We start from the raw sequence: 23,104 nt of genomic DNA, 5'->3' as shown, positions 1-23,104 counted from the left end.
GAAGCTTGTAAAAGAATTTAATCCCATAAGTGAAGAGAGTCAATACCAGTCAATGAGGACTGAATCATTCACTGTTGACGAAAGTGATGAGCATCAAACTGAGAAACTATGCAAGAAACTTACAGATCAGTGGAATTGAATAGTCTCTTCATCAAACGCGAGACAATATTCACATCCAAGTAATTCGGCGAGATGAAGTTACACAAAATACCTTCGTGTCAGCAATCGATGAAGTAAGACAGGACAATAGCAACAACCACATAAATTCCAATCTATTTCCTGAGATATCTTGATCCCAGGAACCTTCCCTGTAACCATCTTTTACGGTCTCCTCCATAACAACATTGACCGGTGATGGCTCTTTCCCATCCCACCAATGTCTGGTCATCATCTCTGAGAGACTTTCTGGAAAATTCTGTTGTAGATCTCAATATATCAATAGCTCTTGACAGGGTATGGCATCGGGGTCTCATCTTCAAGCTCCCTTTTTTTTTTTGTTTGGCTTTCCTCCCTCATTCTGTGTCCTCATACGTGGCTTCATGTCTGGCCGATGTATCTTCATGATCATTTTAGATAAACCAATCTCTCCCGCTTATCCCCATTAACTCGGGTGTCCCTCAAGGTTCTCTCATGTCTCCTTCAACACTTTCTTGTTATCAACTATTCCTTTTCTTCAATAGATAATCAGATACACTACTGGTTGCTGACCCAACACTTCCTTTAAATCCACTCCATCTATACGTATACTCGTCACTCGTTATGATCCACTTTTTAAAAAGTCTTCTTAACTTCCCATCTTCTGCAGTATCTATTGTTTTCACCACACAACACAATTGACGTACTGGCTGTCACCATATCATCTTAGAAACTATCTTGGATGCCACACATGACACCATATTGGTGTCTACTACCTTTTAAGAGACGGGAAGTCATCTTCAAAAGCATTAGATTCTTTTTCCTCTAAACAGTTGCCCCAGTTGCATATCAAGGACTGCTCTAACCCTGTGTGGAGTACAATACTAGTATCACATCTGGGCTGGCAGGTTTCAGTTCTATATAGTGCTTACCACATAGAGTAGTCCTGAGTAAATAATAACTTTACAGTAAAACTCTCCCAGTCTCGCCTTCAAACTTGACACACATGCGCTACGTCGCAGTGTTGGTTCACTTTTCCTCTTTGGTGTCTACTTCCGTGAGCTGCTGGCTTTGCGTGCTCCTGCCGCCGCTAACGAAACCACGCTCGGCTTGGCGAGCCACTACGTCAAGTTATTACTTGAGTGGTCGAAGGCAACGAGCCACTACGTCAAGTGTTCACTTGAGTGGTCGAAGGCAACTGTGAGGTAAGCGGTTTTGATGCGTGTATCTACACCTCACAGCTTTGAAACTCTTTTATCCTCTCGTACCCTAACTGATAACTACAGCCTACCACCTTTTTTTAAAAGAGCTATATGCATAGTGAGAGTACATGTGGTCTTTTAAGATTATTCCCTATATTTTATTCGTATGGTGGAGGCTCCAGTAACGGACCAAAGTCCACATCAAGGCCGGGTCTTAATTGAAATATAGAGAATTTTGAAATGGAAAGACAAGGGGAAAGTATTTACGAATTTTGGAAGAAGTGACAGACCTGCCTTTTTACTTGAAGGTGTTAAGATTTTTCGTCTGGTGAATGTAGCCTGACCCTTTTTAAGAGATTTTACATTTCCAGTACTCTTGAAATGTATTTTTCTCTACCTTTCTATGTTCTAATTAAAGCCTGGCCTCGATTTGGAATTAGTCCGTGACGGAAGCTTCCAATATATACAAGAATAAAGATATTCTTTACAGCTATATCTATTGTTGATATATTAATGCTATTGCAAATGTCCTGATTTTTACTCTTATATCAACAGCCTGCTTCTCTCTCATGTAGTTTCAGTGTTCCAATATCAGACCATTGGAATCCACTTCGCACACTTTTGAAGTAATAATTATATTCGTTGTATCTTACATTGACACACAGGAACTAATAAACCTACATTCAACGTAATCCAGCAACTGTGTACACATACTCCGATGTTGCCGCTAAATACAAACCTTTCAGTTTTGAGCAATGGAAAAATGATGAAATAATCTGTATATTTATTTACCTAAGTCATACATCTAAACCTAAAATTGTAAGTACTACAGCAATCTAGGCCCATTCTTTGTTTGTATACTCTAAAGTTACTTAAACCCCTGCCATGAGTTGTCAGCTGTGCTGTCTCCATCTTTGAATATTGTCTTTGCAATGTTAAGACCAATTTCTTTTTATGCATTACAGTTTTGGTATGAATCTATAGTGAGATAATAAGTTCTACATACATTTATCAAAAGTTTAATTTGAAATTTTTCATCTAAACGAAAGAACTAGTTTACCAGCGCATCAATTTCGTACCTCAGCTGGGGATACGTTCTACGACCACTGTGTTGACGTAGGATTATTTTCAATCCCTAAGATTCCATATTTCTAGTGATCTCCACCATTTATTAAGAGCTTGATTACTTAATGTGAGGTTGCACATGATTACTGGATCTACCTGAACTTTGCCTGTGAAGACTGAAGTGGTGACAACTGAAAACTCAAGCGTGAGGTGAGACTGCAATTACCTAACATTACACGTCGCCATATTTCAAACTCAGACGTGTTTTCATGACAAAAATCTCAAACTCGGCACTTTCTTTCGAAGAGAATTCAGAATCATCTAAACAGAATCAAGGAGAATGATAGGAAGCTTTCGTCACGTCTGGTTATTAGCTAACAACCAAAAGATAAAGTCACCCTAGATTGGTATTGACAGAGACACCGTCATTTCCTTTTGCTGGGGTCAATATAACGCGATACAAACCCAAACGAATCACCTGTGCCACATGTCGTCGAACCCTAAGCTGGAGATTATGTTTGTAAAATTGAGTCTGCCCCCCTAATTACTAACGGTAATTAACCAATCCATGCGTGATATTCCTAGAAATAATGGGTGAAGTGGCTGAAGTGTCTTTCGCCCAGTTCATTCACCTTGGTGTCTGCCGTGTGGACATTATGACTGATTGGACATCCTAAAACAGAGCTCTAATACCTTAATTCATATTCACTGCAACTGAACAATGAAATCCATCAAAGACCTTATTTAATACTTTTATACATATTCACTAGTTGATTCAAAGACCTTAAGACCTTTATTCATATTCACTTCAAAGAATCCCTTATTCACTATCCTAATTCATATTCACTACAGCTGAATATTTTTACCCACAAGGGTTGAAGGTGCTTCTGTTGCAGACGTGGCTGGTGTGTGGAGGCAGAGGAACCTACCCCGCACATCATGCAACACACGCGCACCTCAACCTCACCTGACCTTGATCATTATCAGTCCACTCACAGATGTTACAGTTACCATGATTCACTTCATGATAACACGTAGCCCGGGCCTTCCGTCTGTTCCTCCACCAGGGTGGGTGACAGAACCCCGCGTCGCCACCTCCCCCGAGCCTCCAGAAGGCACCACATCGCGTGAGTTCTCTCGTACTCCCGCCCCATATGGTCCGTCCGACACATGGCGCTGCCGGTGTCATCGCCCAGGGAGGTATGTGTGTTTCTGACATTCCTCAGGGCGAGTTATATCGTAATATGAGACCTGCATATTTCTGAGTTGTAGTTCAGGGTCTGAAGGACCTCCGCTAAGGACGGGGGTGGCCAGGGAAAGCAACGCCAAACATAAGCACGGAGCACAAAACTGGTGTATTGGGTGATGCGGTGGTCGATAAACCTGTTTCCATTGGGTTTATTGGTACGTCAGGCGAGGAGGTGCTGACCCCTTAGCTGATGTTTTCCCACTACTGACAGCCCTAGCTGATGTTACCCGCTGCTGATCTTACCATCATAAACTCTGTAATACGCTTTACAAACACTCCTCCCAGCACTGTAATGTGGAGTGTTTCATCACTTCTGGTCTACGTTCCACAAAATGTTTTATTTCAAGGAGGTTTGTGAGGAGCTATAAACTCGGACCTGTTAAGACTTCCTGTGTATCCCTAACCCTAACCTCTGAGCATTAAATCAATTCGACTAAACCTCAGTAACTTTTCATACATACATATTTCCACGCCCATAAAGTTTGCTCAGAAATCTGCAAATCAATTTTTGTGTAATCATGCATTACGCACCAAATTTGCAGGAGTGTAAATGGAGATATCATTCCACCTCCATATTATGATTCATACGTTGCCCTGATGTTCTTGTAGGTAAGAAACCCATCCTGTATAATGCACACCAAGACCTCTACAGTTAGCGTCGGGGTGAGGAGAATACAGGTGCAAATCTTCTAAACTCTTACTTGCAGTTAGTAACACTTAAGATTCAAAGTTAGAATTTACATAACTCTAAAAACATTTTGTTTATGGCAAAGGCAAAGTCGAGCTTGATATTGTTACAGAGGAATGTACACAGTTCCTTGATGCTATTATGGAGGGAAAAAAAGTATTGAGCGTTTGAATAACTGGACCAATTGGTCATGGGCTGGTTGGGTTTGTTATCCGTTCGGGGAGAGATTGTAGGTTTGTCTGTTTATTGTTATAATCAGAACAAAGATTACCTTTCCCAAAGGATACGTTGCTTCAACGTACAGATCACCAGACTGTCTGTCATCCATCACCTCAACCACTAGTGGCTCCAACTGCCTACGTGTGGTTATGAAGAGAGAATTAGAAAACGAGGAAGCGCTGGTCAACGCGACGATGAAAATGGTTCCAGCACCAGCAGAGCCCTTCTTTGATATGATGCTTCCAGGTATTCTTCCTCTTTCTGGTCTCTTATGAAGTCACAAACACCCTCGAAATGACCAAGTGGTCTACTGCTGTAGTTAATAAGCTTTTATATGTCCTTTTTTTTTATGTATACATTCTGTTCAACGTGGCTGGGAATAATAATGATGTGAAAAGCTTGTGTTTTAGTTGCAAAATTTACCTCGCAGCGACTTGGGTAAATCCACAGGATGTGCATGTACGAGACAACTGTCACTCCGGAATACGACTCTGAGCGAGAAGGATATTCAACTCTTATTAAGCTGGAATGTTGAGGTGTCATTGCCTGTAGTCTATATTACCTTACGATGCTTGTTGCTAAGTATTTTGTAATTTCGTATTAATTTTCATGATCTGACGAGTATTACATGATTCTCTCACGTTCTGCTGCAGCTGTTACATGGTTCGTTACTGCTTGTCTTCTGACGTTCCATCCTTTTTGAGTTGAGGCAATTGGGGGATGATTATCAGGTAGTAAGGTCTGTGGTAGATGTTTTTTAAGATAGTAGATATAGCACTGATCCAGTATTGTTCACTTCCCTGATTTTACAACGCCAGCTCATATGACTCGCAGTCTTGTTCTTGAATGAGGGTCAATTGTTGTCATCCATATTGACTCTGATGTGATCTATCGATGGCTGGTTGGTTATTTAGACCTGCTAACTGCCAGGGTTCACTTGGGTCGTCAAGTTTCAAGTTATACCAATCAGATGAATGGAGGTGAACACGCGAGTCTCCTGCTGGTGTTTCAAGATATTTCTCAGATCACTTAACGCTTGTTTGGTGGCCCTTCATCCTTGGTCAGGGGTTAAAGCATTTAACTTAGCATTAGCCTGGGTCACTTAACATCAGCGTCAAAATACATCCATCTAAGAAATCTTAAATACTTTCTGGGGGTGTCAAGGGATTTTCGAAAGTCAAACATTACTTTGGTTTTTTGCTCCCGAGAGGTGGCTGCTTGTGTGCCCCCACCACTAACTAGACCACGCAATACTAGGCAAACTACTGCCTCATATGATTATTGTACGGCCATCAGCAACTCAAGAGTGGGCCGTATTGATAACTGTTTCTTTCCTTGCACGTCGAAGCTTTAGAACTCCACATTTTCATGTCTTTCCCAACAACTATGACCTGGTACATCTCAAAAGACAGGGTTTTCACTCAAAGATTCATAATACTTTCCCTTTTCCGTTTCATTCTCTTTATATTTTGATAAAGGCCCGGCCTTAATGTGGACTTCTGTCCGTGACTGGAGCCTTCAATATATATATATATATATATATATATATATATATATATATATATATATATATATATATATATATATTCGATAATTTGATGATTGTTATACTCGTGTGACTGCTGCTTTGCTGTTCTGGAAAAACGATATCCATCTTTAACTTGATAAATGCTACATTATATTCCATTTATGGTTCTCGTTTTTATTCCTCATTTACGACACACAGGTTGGTTTCCGAATTTAAGATATGTACTTAATATTTGGAATGTATCTTGCCTGTACACTTAGAGTTTAAGATATATAGGTTTATTGGTTTGTTTGTCAAGATATTTTCTTTGCAGATTTCTTGTTTCACTCCACGTCCATTCTCACTACTTCCACAGGTTGATTGATATTGCTGCTCTTTATTCTTTGTGAGTCGCCACCAATGCAGAATTAAGTTAGAGTTTATTTTTGCAGAAAACGAAAAATAAATCCTTGAAGTGTTTCATTATCCTGCAGTCGTACAATATTAAAATATTTCACAAGTTCTATTGTTCTTTTATATCATCATCCTTCGTTAACTTCCTATAGATATCCTTCGTGTACATTCATCATTGCAAGAAAATACCTATGGGGTAGAGATGTAATTTGTGGAAGATAAGCAAAGCTAAGAGTGTACGACATGAAGTGTTACACACACACACACACACACACACACACACACACACACATATATATATATATATATATATATATATATATATATATATATATATATATATATATATATATATAATATATATATATATTATATTACATTTAAGTTTCCTGCGCGCTGTATTTTAATAAACCCTTACAGCTTTCCAAGGGGCAATGTATACACATTGAGAGTGTATATGATCTAAGAATTCTCCTCTGCACCTGAAGGCGTTAAAAAGAATTTCCGGTTGGTGGATGTAACGTGACTTTGACGGCCTTAATGACCCCTGGCAGATAATAGGCCTAAAGCCCCACCAACCTACCAGCCAACCTTCCCAGTGAAGCACAATAACAAACAAGAGAAATTACCACCACAATCTTAGTCAACCTTAATCCAACACATTATTAACATTTACAAGATCACTCGACTTAAATACACCCAGGAAATAACAAATGAACATCACCATAGTGAAGTACTATAGAAACTTGCGCTTTCACAGAGCCTATCTCAGGTCTCGATACTCGATCGAACCAGTTCATACCAGCATTCCTTGTCCAACTCTCTCTCGATGGCTCATCCCTACGTATATGTATGTGCTGGAAACACTGGACCGTTCCTATATTCCTTAACCTTCATGCTTAGTACCTACACTCTTCATATCACTTCCGTCTGTCCCTTCTCATATATCACTGTATCCATGCACGTCTCTCGCTATACTAAGCTTCACTTTCTAAATTCATTTCATCACCTCTTGAGAATTACCCTACCACTCTCGCCCTACAAGAAGCGGGTCCTGTACATTCTTTAACCATGATTGGAATGTCGGTTGAACCTGTTACTCTCGCTGGAAGCGTCACCTCCTGGTGTTCTGTGCAATGTAAAATTCCTCCACATTCTTGTTACCTTTGTATTTTCTCGCTTGGGTTTCTTGCTTCCTCCTCAGTCGTGGATCGCTACGCGTCAACCCCTGACTTGATCTTTTCTCTCGCATCAACTATTCAAACGCAGCCTTTCTTCTAAGCCAGCTCTTGTCTTCCACCATGACTTGTTGGAAGGTTTTATAGCATATCCTCGCAACACCAAAGGACAGGGTGCTGCTCGCATGATAGATACTATTCATCGTAAGAAAATTTCCTGGGATTCACAATACGTCGAGGCTGTTTTGCTGTCGCTCACTCTGATAACTTCTTGAGCACTGAACAAAAGTCTTGAATTAGATACGCTAACCTTAGCAGTTTACCTTGTAGTAGACATCACTTTCAACCATTTCCAGAGACCTTCAGAGACTTATCACTGACATCTTGCCTGCAACGTGAGTGATCAAACATACAATCTAAACCACAATTTATCAAGGAGTTGCTATAAGTACAGTACTTCCTGATATCCCCGACCATGTCCTCACATACTCTGCATGAACCAACGCGTCATTGTAAGACCTTATCAACACTCGGTCACCAGCCAGCCATAAACAAAGTTCCTCCTTTTCAGTATACCATGGGTGAGGATCGCGCAAGTCTTAGGTGCCAGCCAAGTCCTTGAGGAGAGGAACAATAGACCACATCCATTCAACACTGATTCTTTCCTTTTGTTATGATTATTAGGTTTAACCCCTTCAACACCTCCCTGAGGTTCGGCCATGGTCTGCAAAGGCACAGGTAATGCATTCCACTCTCTCTCCAACGATGGACATTGTGAGCACGAACCCTTGTTAACTCACCTGGATTCAAAATACAAGTTCTCACAGTAAATGTTCAGCAATCCTCTATTTCAGTGCAAATCTTGAAAGGTAAATTCGGTATGATTTCTAATTGTGTGTGTTTAGCAATCCTCCATTTCTCTGGAAATCTCGAAAGACGATCAGCGTTGGGAATCTTTCAACCTTCGTCGTATAACTTGTGATTATGTGGAGACAGCAACATTGACTGAGGGATAATTCCTCTGCCCGATACCCTGACGGGTCCAGGTCTACACCATCTGTAAAAGCCTCTGTGGATCAAGGTCAGGTCCTGGAGGGTCAGTTACTGGAGAGTCAGGTCCGAGAAGGTCAGTAGATCCCAGAAATTCAAGTCCAAGTTGGTCAAATACGACTGACGGTCTGGCTACATCCTCGTGTGTGGCGGCAGTGGGTATCTCACATAGTTGTAAACTGGAGGAAAAGTCTCCATAAAATCAGCTCATTTCCACAATCTTTCACCACCAGATGTGGTCGACCAAACCTTAGGGACTTGCACCATTCCCTGGTTTCCAGAGTTCACATTCCACATGATGGACACGTTAAGATATAAAACTTAATTTTTGCTTGAACACTTTTAACACCATAACCCCAGTTGAATAACAAGACATGAACTTAAATTATTCATCGAAGCTTCTTGATCGTAGACTCCACGAACTGTGGTGGATGATAAAACAAACACTTCCAAGCCAAGTCAATAATATTTGTTGCAACCAACCCTTACCTAACAGTGACACATAATCATGGGAGACAACGCTGAGTTTACGCTAATAAAAATACCCAACGGACGTGACAAAGGCATAAACTTCTTGTCTTCACACAGTTCTGCGTTTTACAGAAATTAGTCACTTTCCAGGTAGCTAAGCAGAACTTATTGTTCAACTTTACCAACACTTGCAACAGTCGCACCAATGTTTAACAGCTGCATCAGTGTTTCATCAACATCTGTAACAGCTGCAGTAGTGTTTCATGAACAGCTGCGACAGTTGCACCAATATCAATATAATATCTATAACAGCTGCACCAGTGCTTCACTAACACTTGTATCAGCTGCACCAATGCTTCATTAACACTTGTATCAGCTGCACCAGCGTTTAACTTAAATTCTAATCGTGTATAATTCACTCATGACTGAAGTACTTGTTCACGTCACAGTACAAAGCTGTTACATCCTCAAGAAAATGCTCATTCAGATACTTATGGGCCTCTATCTGTTGTGAGAAATAAAGACTTTTATATTCAATTAAAAGCCAACCTTAAACAGCATAACAAAATGAACCTTCAAACTGGCGAGCATTGGAAATTACGAACGAAAATCAATTTCCTTCAATACCAAATACTTTTCTATTTGATGCAAAGCTGAAACATTCTCGTTGAGTGTGAAGAATTGAGTAGCCAGTGTGTACTGTTGTCGCTGCCTGATTTGTGCTAGATGTAACTGGGTTGTTACTGATGCAATGTCTTACGACCCAGCCTCACCCACACTATATTCTGGGTCCCGTTACGCTCCCAAGACAGAACCATTACGCCCGCGTGAGACTTTACTGTTTATTTCGTTTCTTGAGACAGATTTGCACACATTTTATCTTCAACAAGGTGAGATAGTGTTATTCTCTTCATACCAACGACGTTCTAGCGTACTTGGGTTGACGTGATAGCTGAGTAGTATTGCCCGGAGCAGTTGCGTGACAGTAATGGATTAAGCAAGACAGTCATTTTTGACATTATACAGACGTCGGGGTTATACAGGGTTATCTCCCTTTCATATGCAGTGTGTAAAACAAGAGGGGCACTAAAACTCTATCGACATGAAGAGAAATATATATGTATAATCTTGCGGAAAGATATAAGGTAGGTTCCAAACCCTACTTCGCAAGCCCGAATTAGAAAATCCGATCCGGACATGAATCTGAAATAGCTTATCCAGGTTTTACTTGGTGCTCACCAATGTCCAAAACTTAAGGAAGTCTAAGTTCTATAGATTGAAGTAATTTCCTACCATGTATGAAATATTTACCCAAGACATCTGACTCTGTTGAACTCGCCCACCACCATTTCTGGCGTTCTGACCCCAAGACACCGCGTTCTGTTTGTGACAAGGGCTGTGTGCGGGTGTGTAAGACTTCTCTAGTTGCATTCCATCAGTCTCCTTAAAGATGACCGGTTATGTAAGACTATATGCGCTATCGTGGTGAAAGAAATGTAACGATAAATGTGGAGAGATGGTGGTGTGAGTGTGTTTATCGCCAAACTATCAGTAAAAACAAAGTGTTGAAAAGCTGGACAGCCACTAAACCGACCGGGTTTGTTTACGCTTCGTGACGGCTCGGCTGACGGGGGTTCCTCCCGGTCCCTGCAGGTGGTGCAGGTGGATGGAGTTTTCAACACCTTACCGTACAAGACACGTACGACTGACTGGGATGTGCAGAGGGATAAGAGATGCGGGACGGACATCAATGCTGCCGTAGGAGGAATTGCCCCAAGAGTGGAGACGGCAGCTGCTCAAAGCTCTGTGAGGAACTGAAGAATACATCAGTGGTATTCTTGGAGCTCTTGTTTCAGGATCATTAAAAGGTAAAGTTTCCGCTACATTGTAACCTTCGCTACGTGAAAAGTTTACAAGTTTTTCTCTATAAGACATCTGCATTGTCTTCTCTGTACCACACCAGTTGATGAGTTTTTGATATCTTCCTGTATCACAAACAGTCTCGTTCGGACCCCATTGTTGTTATTTTTTTTTTTTAATTTCGTTGTATTCCTCTGTGTAAAGGGAATCTGATTTTAAGGGCAAACGATCAGGAAACCCAGGGTGTTATGGAGAAGTGATATTAGCTGGCAGAAAAGGCAATTTAACCTAGTTGTATTGAACAGCGATGAGAAGGTCACCAAGACTATTCTAATAGGATCCAGTATGCCATTGTGGTGAAGCTGTCTCAGGTACAGCGGCCGGGGCTGAGGACTGTATTGACTGTACTGATCCCTGGCTGGGACAGGTGCTGGAGTAAAGGCGCTACGCTGTGGATATCTTAAATACCAAGTGTCAGACGTCTATGAGCCATACGGCCAGGGAGGCCGAGCGAGGCTGTATGTCCCAACTGCTCGCGGGGGGGACGGGTTACCATTGTGCTTGGAATCCAAGCTGTCCACTGAGGCCACGAACGCAGCTTGTGAGCGAGCGAGATTATATGACAGCAGGTCACACCCTCGGCCAGGGCCCAACTGAGCCGCGCGGCAGTTTTATGTGAACCTTCGAAGGTAATAAGTATTCCCACCTCTGCCGAGAGGTGAAATGCAGACGACAGCTCTCGTAAGACCCTCTCTCTCAGCGGACAGAGGCTCCACAACCTGACAGCCATATTTGTATCTTGTGATAAAGAGGACGGAAAGCAGGACAATGAAAGGGCCATGGAGAACCAAAATCACAGACTATGAAAAAATGTAAACATTGGTTTTCAGAGGAGAAATTGACGAAGCAGTATAGTGAATGACGTACAACCAATACTCTAAGAATCTAGAAGAACGTCTTTCAAAAGGACAACTGATATGGATAGCTAGGAACAACTGATGTGGATTGCTAGGAACAAGTGATGTGGATAGCTAGGAACAAGTGATGTGGATTGCTAGGAACAAGTGATGTGCATAGCTAAGAACAAGTGATGTGCATAGCTTGGAACAAGTGATATGGATAGCCAGGAACAACTGATATGTAAAGCTAGGAACAAGTAATAAGGATAGCTAGGAACAAGTGATGTGGATAGCTAGGAACAAGTGATGTGCATAGCTTGGAACAAGTGATGTGGATAGCTAGGAACAAGTGATGTGGATAGCTAGGAACAAGTGATGTGGATAGCTAGGAACAAGTGATGTGGATAGCTAGGAACAAGTGATGTGGATAGCTCAGAACAACTTGAAACGAGTAAAAATGTTAAGTGAAGAAATGGCGTGATTCTAGCAACACATGCAGGAAATGAGGAAAGAAACTGATTACCTGAGAACCCTCATGACATCCGACCAGAAATGACCCCCAGGCAATCGTCAGCAGTGCAGTAGACAACGTCAGCAGTGCAGTAGACAACGTCAGCAGTGCAGTAGACAACGCCAGCAGTGCAGTAGACAACGCCAGCAGTGCAGTAGACAACGTCAGCGGTGCAGTAGACAACGTCAGCAGTGCAGTGTTGAGACCAACACACACAGTCTGCAACAATTACGTTTACACGAAAGCCCAAGTACGCACATACTCTGGCCCGCATTATCTAGCAGTGGTGTGTGTGTGTGTCCTTGGGTCACAAATCAAATCATTAAAACCACAACACCGAAATGTAAACACGCCCGCCCGCATCAGCTGGCACAAACGACTCACAGTAACTTTACCTCAACGGAATCGTCAACGACTAGTATGGATGGTGACGATGGTGACTGAGTGGACAAGATCACAATAAATACCTGCTTTACTGATCCAGAGTGTCCAGTGGAGGAACGGACGACGACAGGGAGAAAATTACAAGCGACAAGACACGACCTTCGACTTCCAGCGATGAGTGTCGACGGAGTAAACATGTTCACGAAGATGTTCAATCCTCAACCTCCCAACACACCACGCAAAACACTTCTCGAAGATCAGACGTTGGAACGCTTATAGACCTTGACGGAAAAACCACCTACTCAAAGAGGTCAATGACAAGAGACGAAATACATGTCGCATTTTACTTTCAACAAGAAACATTCTTACATGAAAGGTTCTTAAGTTCACTAATTGCCAAAGCTTTCGAAAACGCTGGTTGTCGTACCATGTAGCTGTGTTTGCCATCCAAAACAGTCATGTTAAAAGTGGATGTTCAGGCTACGGAACTTCATTTTAAGACTGAGGATTCGTTCATTATTGTTGTTGGGAACTTTAATGCCTATCATCCGACCCCTCACTCTAGGACAGCTGTGTTTAACACTGCTGAAAGGTATATATATGATCATTGCTTTGGATGAGATACTTGACGTCTCACTTGTCACCTCAGATGCCATCTACACATACCAGAGACGAGTCTTGATCTTACCTTTTGCATCAACTTTAGTCAACGACAGACTAACCTCACAGACATCTTTAGACCTAATCCCTGGCCAATATACCAACAATCCCATACTGCGAACTATCGCTGCTCCAAAGAAATGAGTTAAAGAGACTACAAAGATTCTGATGACAAACAGAAGTGAGAGCATGAAACGAAATCTGGAAGGGTTAAAGCGGTCTTCGTTCTCATGGAAATTAACTGCTCAGTTCCAAAAAGAAGGAAAGTTTTGGGTTTTAAGACGGAGTCGAAATAGGCGAGCAAGGATTGGACCTTGTTCAGAGGCAAAGAAAAGAGTCAAGGAGGCTTGTCATCTAAGCTACATGTTTTGTCCACCTGGAGGTGAGAAAGTAAAATATACTGTATGAAGGAAATGTAAACGAGGGCATAGGTTCATTAATTAGACGCAAATCATCTGAAGTTGAATTAAAGGATGATAAAATAGAGAAAAGAAGTAGAAAACCAAAGAAAAGTTAAACTACACAAATTATTAGATACATCGTAGGTGAAGGACCACGACGATGTATCAGTGAAAGAAGTAATGTCAGCACACATTCCTTTCATGATGGTGCTCGATTTCATGAACAATTTTACGATGCTTGCGATCAGATATGAAAATGGAGTTAGAAGATTCAATATATGTCAAGACAGAATCATCTGTATTATGTTCCATGACCAGAGACGGAAGTTTCATCTCGTGAACTATGATAAACTTTGATCCCTTTTGTTAAAGATATAAAGATTCGACTATTAAGAGTCATGGGTCGTATGCCTTTCAGTTCTTTATATACTGGGAAACAAGTGTGTAGAGTCTCAGAGGTATGGGATGGGTTATGTTACAGATTAAACCTTTTTATAAAATTGATATATTCAGCTCCTATGACATTCGCTTCTGAAAATGTTCGAAAACAACCGTTCAAATTAGGGTTTTTAAACTATGAACTTATAAACCATAGGAGGTGAACTGGTAGTTAAGACTCCAGACAGACAAACGTATGCAGGTGACACATTGTGTGATTAATCTGGAAACGTAAGTTGATGTTATCCAACAAGACTCGAGGAAGCAGCATTTTAGTCGTAATTCACAGCCCAAGCTAGCCTGTATGACCTCTGTGTCCCAGATAGCCAGCCTGCATGACCTCTGAGCCTAGCCGAGCCAAACTTAACTTATCTCTTGCAGTGCACAGTGTGTGTGTGTGTGTGTGTGTGTGTGTATGTGGCATCTGCCATTGAGGATGAGAGTATTGTACAAATAAATCACTAGTGATTTACTACACTTATACAATCATCCTTACCTTGTTATTCCTCAAAAGAAAAAGAATATATATATATATATATATATATATATATATATATATATATATATATATATATATATATATATATATATATTGCATTATCCCTGGGGATAGGGGAGAAAGAATACTTCCCACGTATTCCTTGCGTGTCGTAGAAGGCGACTAAAAGGGGAGGGAGCGGGGGGCTGGAAATCCTCCCCTCATTATTTTTTTTTTTTTTTAATTTTTTTAAATTTTTCCAAAAGAAGGAACAGAGAAGGGGGCCAGGTGAGGATATTCCCTCAAAGGCCCAGTTCTCTGTTCTTAACGCTACCTCGCTAACGCGGGAAATGGCGAATAGTTTGAAAGAAAAGATATATATTGCATGTCTGCTGTTTCAGTTACAAATGAAACAATTGGGTTTGTTTCACCTTGAAATATTGCCTTATGTTTACATTGAAATATTCTCTGCCTGCAGAAATATTTGTTTCATCAAAAAGAATTCATATGGTTATAGCAATCAGCTGTTTTATGTTATCAAATTTAACAATTCTATTTTCATTCTTAAATGGTCTCTGGACTCACAATACTACAACAGTTGTGGACAGTTTTATTATCAGTGGTTAAATCTAACAACCAAATAATTTAAAAGTGTTTTTTCTAAGACATAATGTGTTCTAACCAGTCTTATCCGTATGTCATCATTCGTAAACTCCTGGCATGTCATAATTTCAGCTTGTCACTTTCCCTTTATACTTTTATATGCATGTTACTTACCCTTCCTAATCTCCCCACCATTTATAATTTATAATCCACGAAAGATTGCTACTGTATCAAAGCTTTATGAATAGTTTCTACAAAGCACAACTGAATTAGTAGCAAAGTTCTTGCATCGACGCTTCGAAGTCTTCGTCTAAGTTCGCATGGAAACTCATGAAGACAGCTAGCTGCTTCCCATGTACGTTCCTGATTGTCTTTGCAAAGCCACACTCCCTCGCCTCACTCCCAAACATTTCACGCCACACTCATAATTCACACCCCCCTGGTGGCGTGAATGACATATCTCCCTACTGGTCGTAACTCATATTCTCATAGGTAATTAGGCGCAAGGGACTTTTATGAGCTGTGCAACACCATCTTGCAGTACAGTCATTTGTTTGCAGATGTCACGTGTGCTCACAGCTGATCAACACTCTCATCTTGACCACTGTGACCTCGAGCAGACCTCGTCCCTCCTGCTGCAGTAGGATCCTATAGAAACCTCGGCAACACTTCCTCCCTCCTGCATCCTCGGCAGGAGGGAGTCCCTAGGTACTAGATTTACTATCCAGCATCAAAACCACCACAGGACCTCGGCCATGGCATCAGTTGCTCGTAGCCAAGACCGCCATGGCCGGGTCATTTTTTTTTTCTTCTCTCTTGCATCAAAGCCGCGGGACCTTAGGAACGCCTCCTCACTCCTGCAGTACCCTCACTAAAAGCATCGCCTCACCTTGGTCTACTACAGCTGAAGTACAGCAACACAGGGCTTCCGAAACTTCACCTCCTCCTGCACTAGCAGCAGCATCCTTCCCATACATTGCACTTCCTGCCTATATGAATATAGCATTGCTATGTTACTCGTGTGTTTTTGTACCGTACTTTCATTCTACACTTTGAGAGAAACGTTAGCTAAAGTTAACAACCTTTCATATTCAGGAAAACCAGTTTTTAGTTTACATTTTTATATATCACTGACGCCACAGGTCTTCAAGCCCAGTGTGTACATTATATACAATGATTTATTGATATTCACAAATATCTTTTCATTTCTGATGTGATCAAACACTCTAAAATCAATTTGATCTTTCCGTCATAAATGATTTAAGGATCAACCGTGACAGTAGCAAAATAAAGCCTCATTTTTGGCAAAAATGAAATGGGTTTGTCAGAGAATCGTCTAACTATGCATGAGCCTAGCCATCACGAACCTCCAGGCTGGACGAACCTCCAGGGTGGACGGGGAGAACATATTAAGTAACTTTTCCCAGAGCCAAAGCGACGGCGGCCATGATCGAAGAGTCATGATGATGTCACACTATTGGCAAGCTCGGCTAAGCTTTCCTATAGTAATCACGAATAATTACGTCTGAGCGATTACATATATGAGAACGTAGTTTATACATTATAGATTCAAAATGAAAATTGAGCTTCAGTAGTCTCTGCGCCCCAGAGGAACAGACATTAACCGTAACTATCAGTCTTATGAAGCTAATGAGGTCAGTTCGAGTTAATCATTATTATTGGATAGTCTATGACACCAATAGATATTCTTTATATCGAATTGAACTAAAAAAAAACATTTTTTAATGGACATTCATAATACGAAACTTTGAATGATTTTGTAAGCCTAGTTTTCCACTTGTGCAAGTGGACATGTTCAAATGATGTAATGATAAAGGGACAGACGTAGTTATTGATCTGTGGATTTTTTTTTTTTTTTTTTTTTAGAAGTTTGAGTGTATGATTGGTATTCTAAGAGCTTCATGCGGCTCTCACATTTTGTATTGAAAAGAATTAAAATTCTTACCAATGATTTCTCATACAGACAGCATGGTCCACGTATTAATAACTTTTACACCGAAGAACTTGGATCCAATTTTAGCTTAAAAGTTCGTCTTCTAGTAAGTACGAGCATATCAAAATTATATTCTCATTACTTACTGATCAAGGGTAACCTATCACAAAAAGATATATTGTACTCATATCTATAAATTAATTCTAGACATTCTTTTGGTAGTTAGTTTATCTATCACAAAAAAGGGAGAAGAGGGAAAATAAATAATTATTTAGCGCTCGTATCCCAGTCTGTTTACTATGGCGGAGGCCAAGACGTCAGTGAGTGAAACCGTAGAACCTAATATACCTAATTCAGAAATTAAGAAGCGTGAACGACACACAGGTCCATCATGGGATGATGTAGCCTCAAAACTACTGCAGGAAAAACTTTTGCTAACTGCTCTAGAGTTGCACACGGAGCTGGTTGAAGCAGGTTATGAACTGCCCAGATTTCGTGATTACTTCTCCAATCCTGCCAACTTTGAACAGTACACACCCAAAACGTATGCCGATCTGCACTCAGGCAGTGTGCACAGTGGCCTGTCACTTCGTAAGTGATGTTATTTTGTTCCTTTTGATACTATTGGGGATGTGGGTTTTGTATCTGCATTTGGTACGATGAATTAAAACATTTAGAAAGTTAGGAACTCCTATGAATGAACTCAGGTGAAGTAAAGGTAATATATTGAAATAATGGTTGTTATGGTAGCAGTTGTTTTACAAGGAGAATTGCTCTAAACAACATTGGCACTGTTTCACATGTAGATGCCACGTCAGTTACTTAGGAATTTCATAAATTTTATTTTGCAGTGTTGGCATAGTGGGTAATTTATCCGTTTACAGACACAGGGTTTCAAGGTTTGTGGGCTGTGTTCAACTCTAATGGAATTGTTGTTGCTACTCTAAAGAATGATTTGAGTGTGGGAATTTCCAGTTACACTGTTATAACTTACTATAACTCTTGATATAAGACAGCTCATTAGTGATATATTTATGAAGCGAAGGGAAAGTGTGGGGCTAGATGATAATCAAGTAGTCTAAACCATCAGTGAGTACAGTATGAAAATATTAAGATACAATGACTTGCCTTTTGTTAATGCTATAGATGACATGTGGATCCTGTTAATGGTTAAACTACATTGTTGTAATAAACAGGTACTCCACTCAGTGGCACCATGCATCATTTGGTTTAAGAGATAACCAAAGAGATCACATGACTGTACAGGTATTAGAATCTGACTCTGTTAGGGACATATCCCTTTATGCAATGATTCAATCCCTCTTCAGACATCTGAACTCATTCAACATATTTGCAAACCTTAGATTCAAATGATGGATGGTGTCATTTCTGTTGAGTGGATCAGTGATACAAAAAATTAGCCATTTTTAGACCCTTGTAGACAAGTTTTCTTGTTTTACATCTTCATTTAGTTTGTTATTTGATGTACAAACCAGGTAAAGCTCTGTAGAATCTGAAGACAGCTTTAGTTGAAGGTTTGATATCAGCTGTCCACATGAAGGTCAGTTTTTGAATGTCATTATGCAGTGTGAATGTACATTTGAAAATAACATCAAGACGCTGTTGGTGTCCCTCCTGTTTTGGTGTTCTAGTTGATAGATTTTGATGAAAGTGGTAACAATTGATTCCTTACACTTGAACTGTTGATATAGAGTTCTTTTAGCCAACAGTTTCTCTTTTTCATAGCTCTACCACTTAACGAGAACTTCAAATTGTTTGAATTGGAGGTGCTCTGCCAAAACTCCCATTAACTTTTGAGAGTGTAAGGAATCCAATGGTATCACTTTCACGAAAATGCATCAGACAGAACATTGGCATCCATGAATGCATCATTCACCATTTATTTTATTTATTTATTTTGCTTTGTTGCTGTCTCCCGCGTTAGCGAGGTAGCGCAAGGAAACAGACGAAAGAATGGCCCAACCCACCCACATACACATGTATATACATACATGTCCACACATGCAATATACATACCTATACATCTCAATGTATACATGTACATACACACACAGACATATACATATATACACGTGTACATAATTCACACTGTCTGCCCTTATTCATTCCCATCGCCACCTCGCCACACATGGAATAACAACCCCCTCCCCCCTCATGTGTGCGAGGTAGTGCTAGGAAAAGACAACAAACGCCTCATTCGTTCACACTCAGTCTATATGTCATGCAATAATGCACCAAAACCACAGCTCCCTTTCCACATCCAGGCCCCACAGAACTATCGATGGTTTACCCCAGACGCTTCACATGCCCTGATTCAATCCATTGACAGCATGTCGGCCCCGGTATACCACATCATTCCAATTCACTCTATTCCTTGCACGCCTTTCACCCTCCTGCATGTTCAGGCCTTGATCACTCAAAATCTTTTTCACTCCATCCTTCCACCTCCAATTTGGTCTCCCACTTCTCCTCGTTCCCTCCACCTGTGACACATATATCCTATTTGTCAATCTTTCCTCACTCATTCTCTTTATGTGACCAAACCACTTCAAAACACCCTCTTGTGCTCTCTCAACCACTCTCTTTTTATTACCTCACATCTCTCTTACCCTATTATTACTTACTCGATCAAACCACCTGACACCACATATTGTCCTCAAACATCTCATTTCCAGCACATCCACCTTCCTGCGCACAACTCTATCCATAGCCCACGCCTCGCAACCATACAACATTGTTGGAACCACTATTCCTTCAAATATACCCATTTTTGCTTTCCGAGATAATGTTCTCGACTTCCACACACTCTTCAACGCTCCCAGAATTTTCGTCCCCTCCCCCACCCTATGATTCACTTCCGCTTCCATGGTTCCATCCGCTGCCAAATCCACTCCCAGATATCTAAAACACTTCACTTCCTCCAGTTTTTCTCCATTCAAACTTACCTCCCAATTGATTTGACCCTCAACCCTACTGTACCTAATAACCTTGCTCTTATTCACATTTACTATCAACTTTCTTCTCTCACACACTTTGCCAAACTCAGTCACCAGCTTCTGCAGTTTCTCACATGAATCAGCCACCAGAGCTGTATCATCAGCGAACAACAACTGACTCACTTCCCACACTCTCTCATCCACAACAGACTGCAAACTTGCCCCTCTTTCCAAAACTCGTGTATTCACCTCCGTAACAACCCCATCCATAAACAAATTAAACAACCATGGAGACATCACACACCCCTGCCGCAAACCTACATTCACTGAGAACCAGTCGCTTTCCTCTCTTCCTACACGTACACATGCCTTACATCCTCGATAAAAACTTTTCACTGCTTCTAACAACTTGCCTCCCACACCATATATTCTTAATACCTTCCACAGAGCATCTCTATCAACTCTATCATATGCCTTCTCCAGATCCATAAATGCTACACACAAATCCATTTGCTTTTCTAAGTATTTCTCACATACATTCTTCAAAGCAAACACCTGATCCACACATCCTCTACCACTTCTGAAACCACACTGTTCTTCCCCAATCTGATGCTCTGTACATGCCTTCACCCTCTCAGTCAATACCCTCCCATATAATTTCCCAGAAATACTCAACAAACTTATACCTCTGTAATTTGAGCACTCACCTTTGTCCCCTTTGCCTTTGTACAATGGCACTATGCAGGCATTCCGCCAATCCTCAGGCACCTCACCATGAGTCATACATACATTAAATAACCTTACCATCCAGTCAACAATACAGTCACCCCCTTTTTTAATAAATTCCACAGGAATACCATCCAACCCTGCTGCCTTGCCAGCTTTCATCTTCCGCAAAGCTTTTACTACCTCTGTTTACCAAATCATTTTCCCCTAACCCTCTCACTTTGCACACCACCTCGACCAAAACACCCTATATCTGCCACTCTATCATCAAACGCTTTCAACAAACCTTCAAAATACTCACCCCATCTCCGTCTCACATCACCACTACTTGTTATCACCTTCCCATTAGCCCCCTTCACTGAGGTTCCCATTTGTTCCCTTGTCTTACGCACTTTATTTACCTCCTTCCAAAACATCTTTTTATTCTCCCTAAAATTTAATGATACTCTCTCACCCAAACTCTCATTTGCCCTCTTTTTCACCTCTTGCACCTTTCTCTTGACCTCCTGCGTCTTTCTTTTATACATCTCCCACTCATTTGCATTTTTTCCCTGCAAAAATCATCCAAATGCCTCTCTCTTCTCTTTCACTAATAATCTTACTTCTTCATCCCACCATTAACTACCCTTTCTAATCTGCCCACCTCCCACGCTTCTCATGCCACAAGCATCTTTTGCGCAAGCCATCACTGCTTCCCTAAGTACATCCCATTCCTCCCCCACTCCCCTCACCTGCTTTGTCCTCACCTTTTTCCATTCTGTACTCAGTCTCTCCTGGTACTTCCTCACACAAGTCTCCTTTCCAAGCTCACTTACTCTCACCACTCTCTTCACCCCAACATTCTCCCCTCTTTTCTGAAAACCCATACAAATCTTCACCTTCCCCTCCACAAGATCATTAATGATCAGACATCCCTCCAATTGCACCTCTCAGCACATTAACATCCAAAAGTCTCTCTTTTGCACACCTATCAATTAACATGTAATCCAGTAACACTCTCTGGCCATCTTTCCTACTTACATACGTATATTTATGTATATCTCTCTTTTTAAATATTTAGATATTTTGTATATTCACCATATACAAAGGAATTCAAAAAGCAACAAACCCTTTCTTTCTTTCAAGGGTGTTTGTGATAGTGGAAGATATTAGAAACTCACAGATTAGTGTGGTAAAAGTTAGAAGGCATACAGATGATTAAGTACTGATGTTATTGTAACTATGATGGTGCAAATAATGAAAGTTGTGGACCTGAAATGTTTTATATATCATCTATTTTTAGATGTATCTGTATTTGTCATTTCAACCATTCTAATTAATTGGCAAATTGTTCCATATGTCAACAATCCTTTTGAAGAAAAAGTACCTCCCTCATTCAAAGTATATATATTTGCTCATGAATTTTTATCCATTACCAGGAGTAGAATAAGATGAATTATGTCTTAAGTAACATGATAGATCGTGATTATCAAAGCCTTTGATCATTTTGAATACTTGTATTAAATTTTGAATTATCTTTTTTTTTTTTTTTTTTATACTTTGTCGCTGTCTCCCGCGTTTGCGAGGTAGCGCAAGGAAACAGGCGAAAGAAATGGCCCAACCCCCCCCCATACACACGTCCACACACGCAAATATACATACCTACACAGCTTTCCATGGTTTACCCCGGACGCTTCACATGCCTTGATTCAATCCACTGGCAGCACGTCAACCCCTGTATACCACATCGCTCCAATTCACTCTATTTCTTGCCCTCCTTTCACCCTCCTGCATGCTCAGGCCCCGATCACACAAAATCCTTTTCACTCCATCTTTCCACCTCCAATTTGGTCTCCCTCTTCTCCTCGTTCCCTCCACCTCCGACACATATATCCTCTTGGTCAATCTTTCCTCACTCATTCTCTCCATGTGCCCAAACCATTTCAAAACACCCTCTTCTGCTCTCTCAACCACGCTCTTTTTATTTCCACACATCTCTCTTACCCTTACGTTACTTACTCGATCAAACCACCTCACACCACACATTGTCCTCAAACATCTCATTTCCAGCACATC

General features: G+C 40.9%; 1 protein-coding gene across 1 annotated transcript in view; it reads left to right on the top strand.

Annotated features, from left to right (window-relative positions):
- Positions 1-17,665: 17,665 nt before the first annotated feature.
- LOC139751284 (RAB11-binding protein RELCH homolog) overlaps positions 17,666-23,104 on the top strand; it is a 72,680-nt gene continuing 67,241 nt past the window's right edge. The window contains exon 1 of the mRNA XM_071666605.1: positions 17,666-17,957. Coding sequence (XP_071522706.1) covers positions 17,666-17,957 — 292 coding nt within the window. The remainder of the gene's footprint in view (positions 17,958-23,104) is intronic.

The sequence above is a fragment of the Panulirus ornatus genome, chromosome 11 (assembly GCF_036320965.1).
Source record: "Panulirus ornatus isolate Po-2019 chromosome 11, ASM3632096v1, whole genome shotgun sequence".
Classification (NCBI taxonomy): Eukaryota; Metazoa; Arthropoda; class Malacostraca; order Decapoda; family Palinuridae; genus Panulirus; species Panulirus ornatus.
Note: the sequence above shows the minus strand (reverse complement) of the source record. Positions and strands in the feature narration are given on the sequence as shown.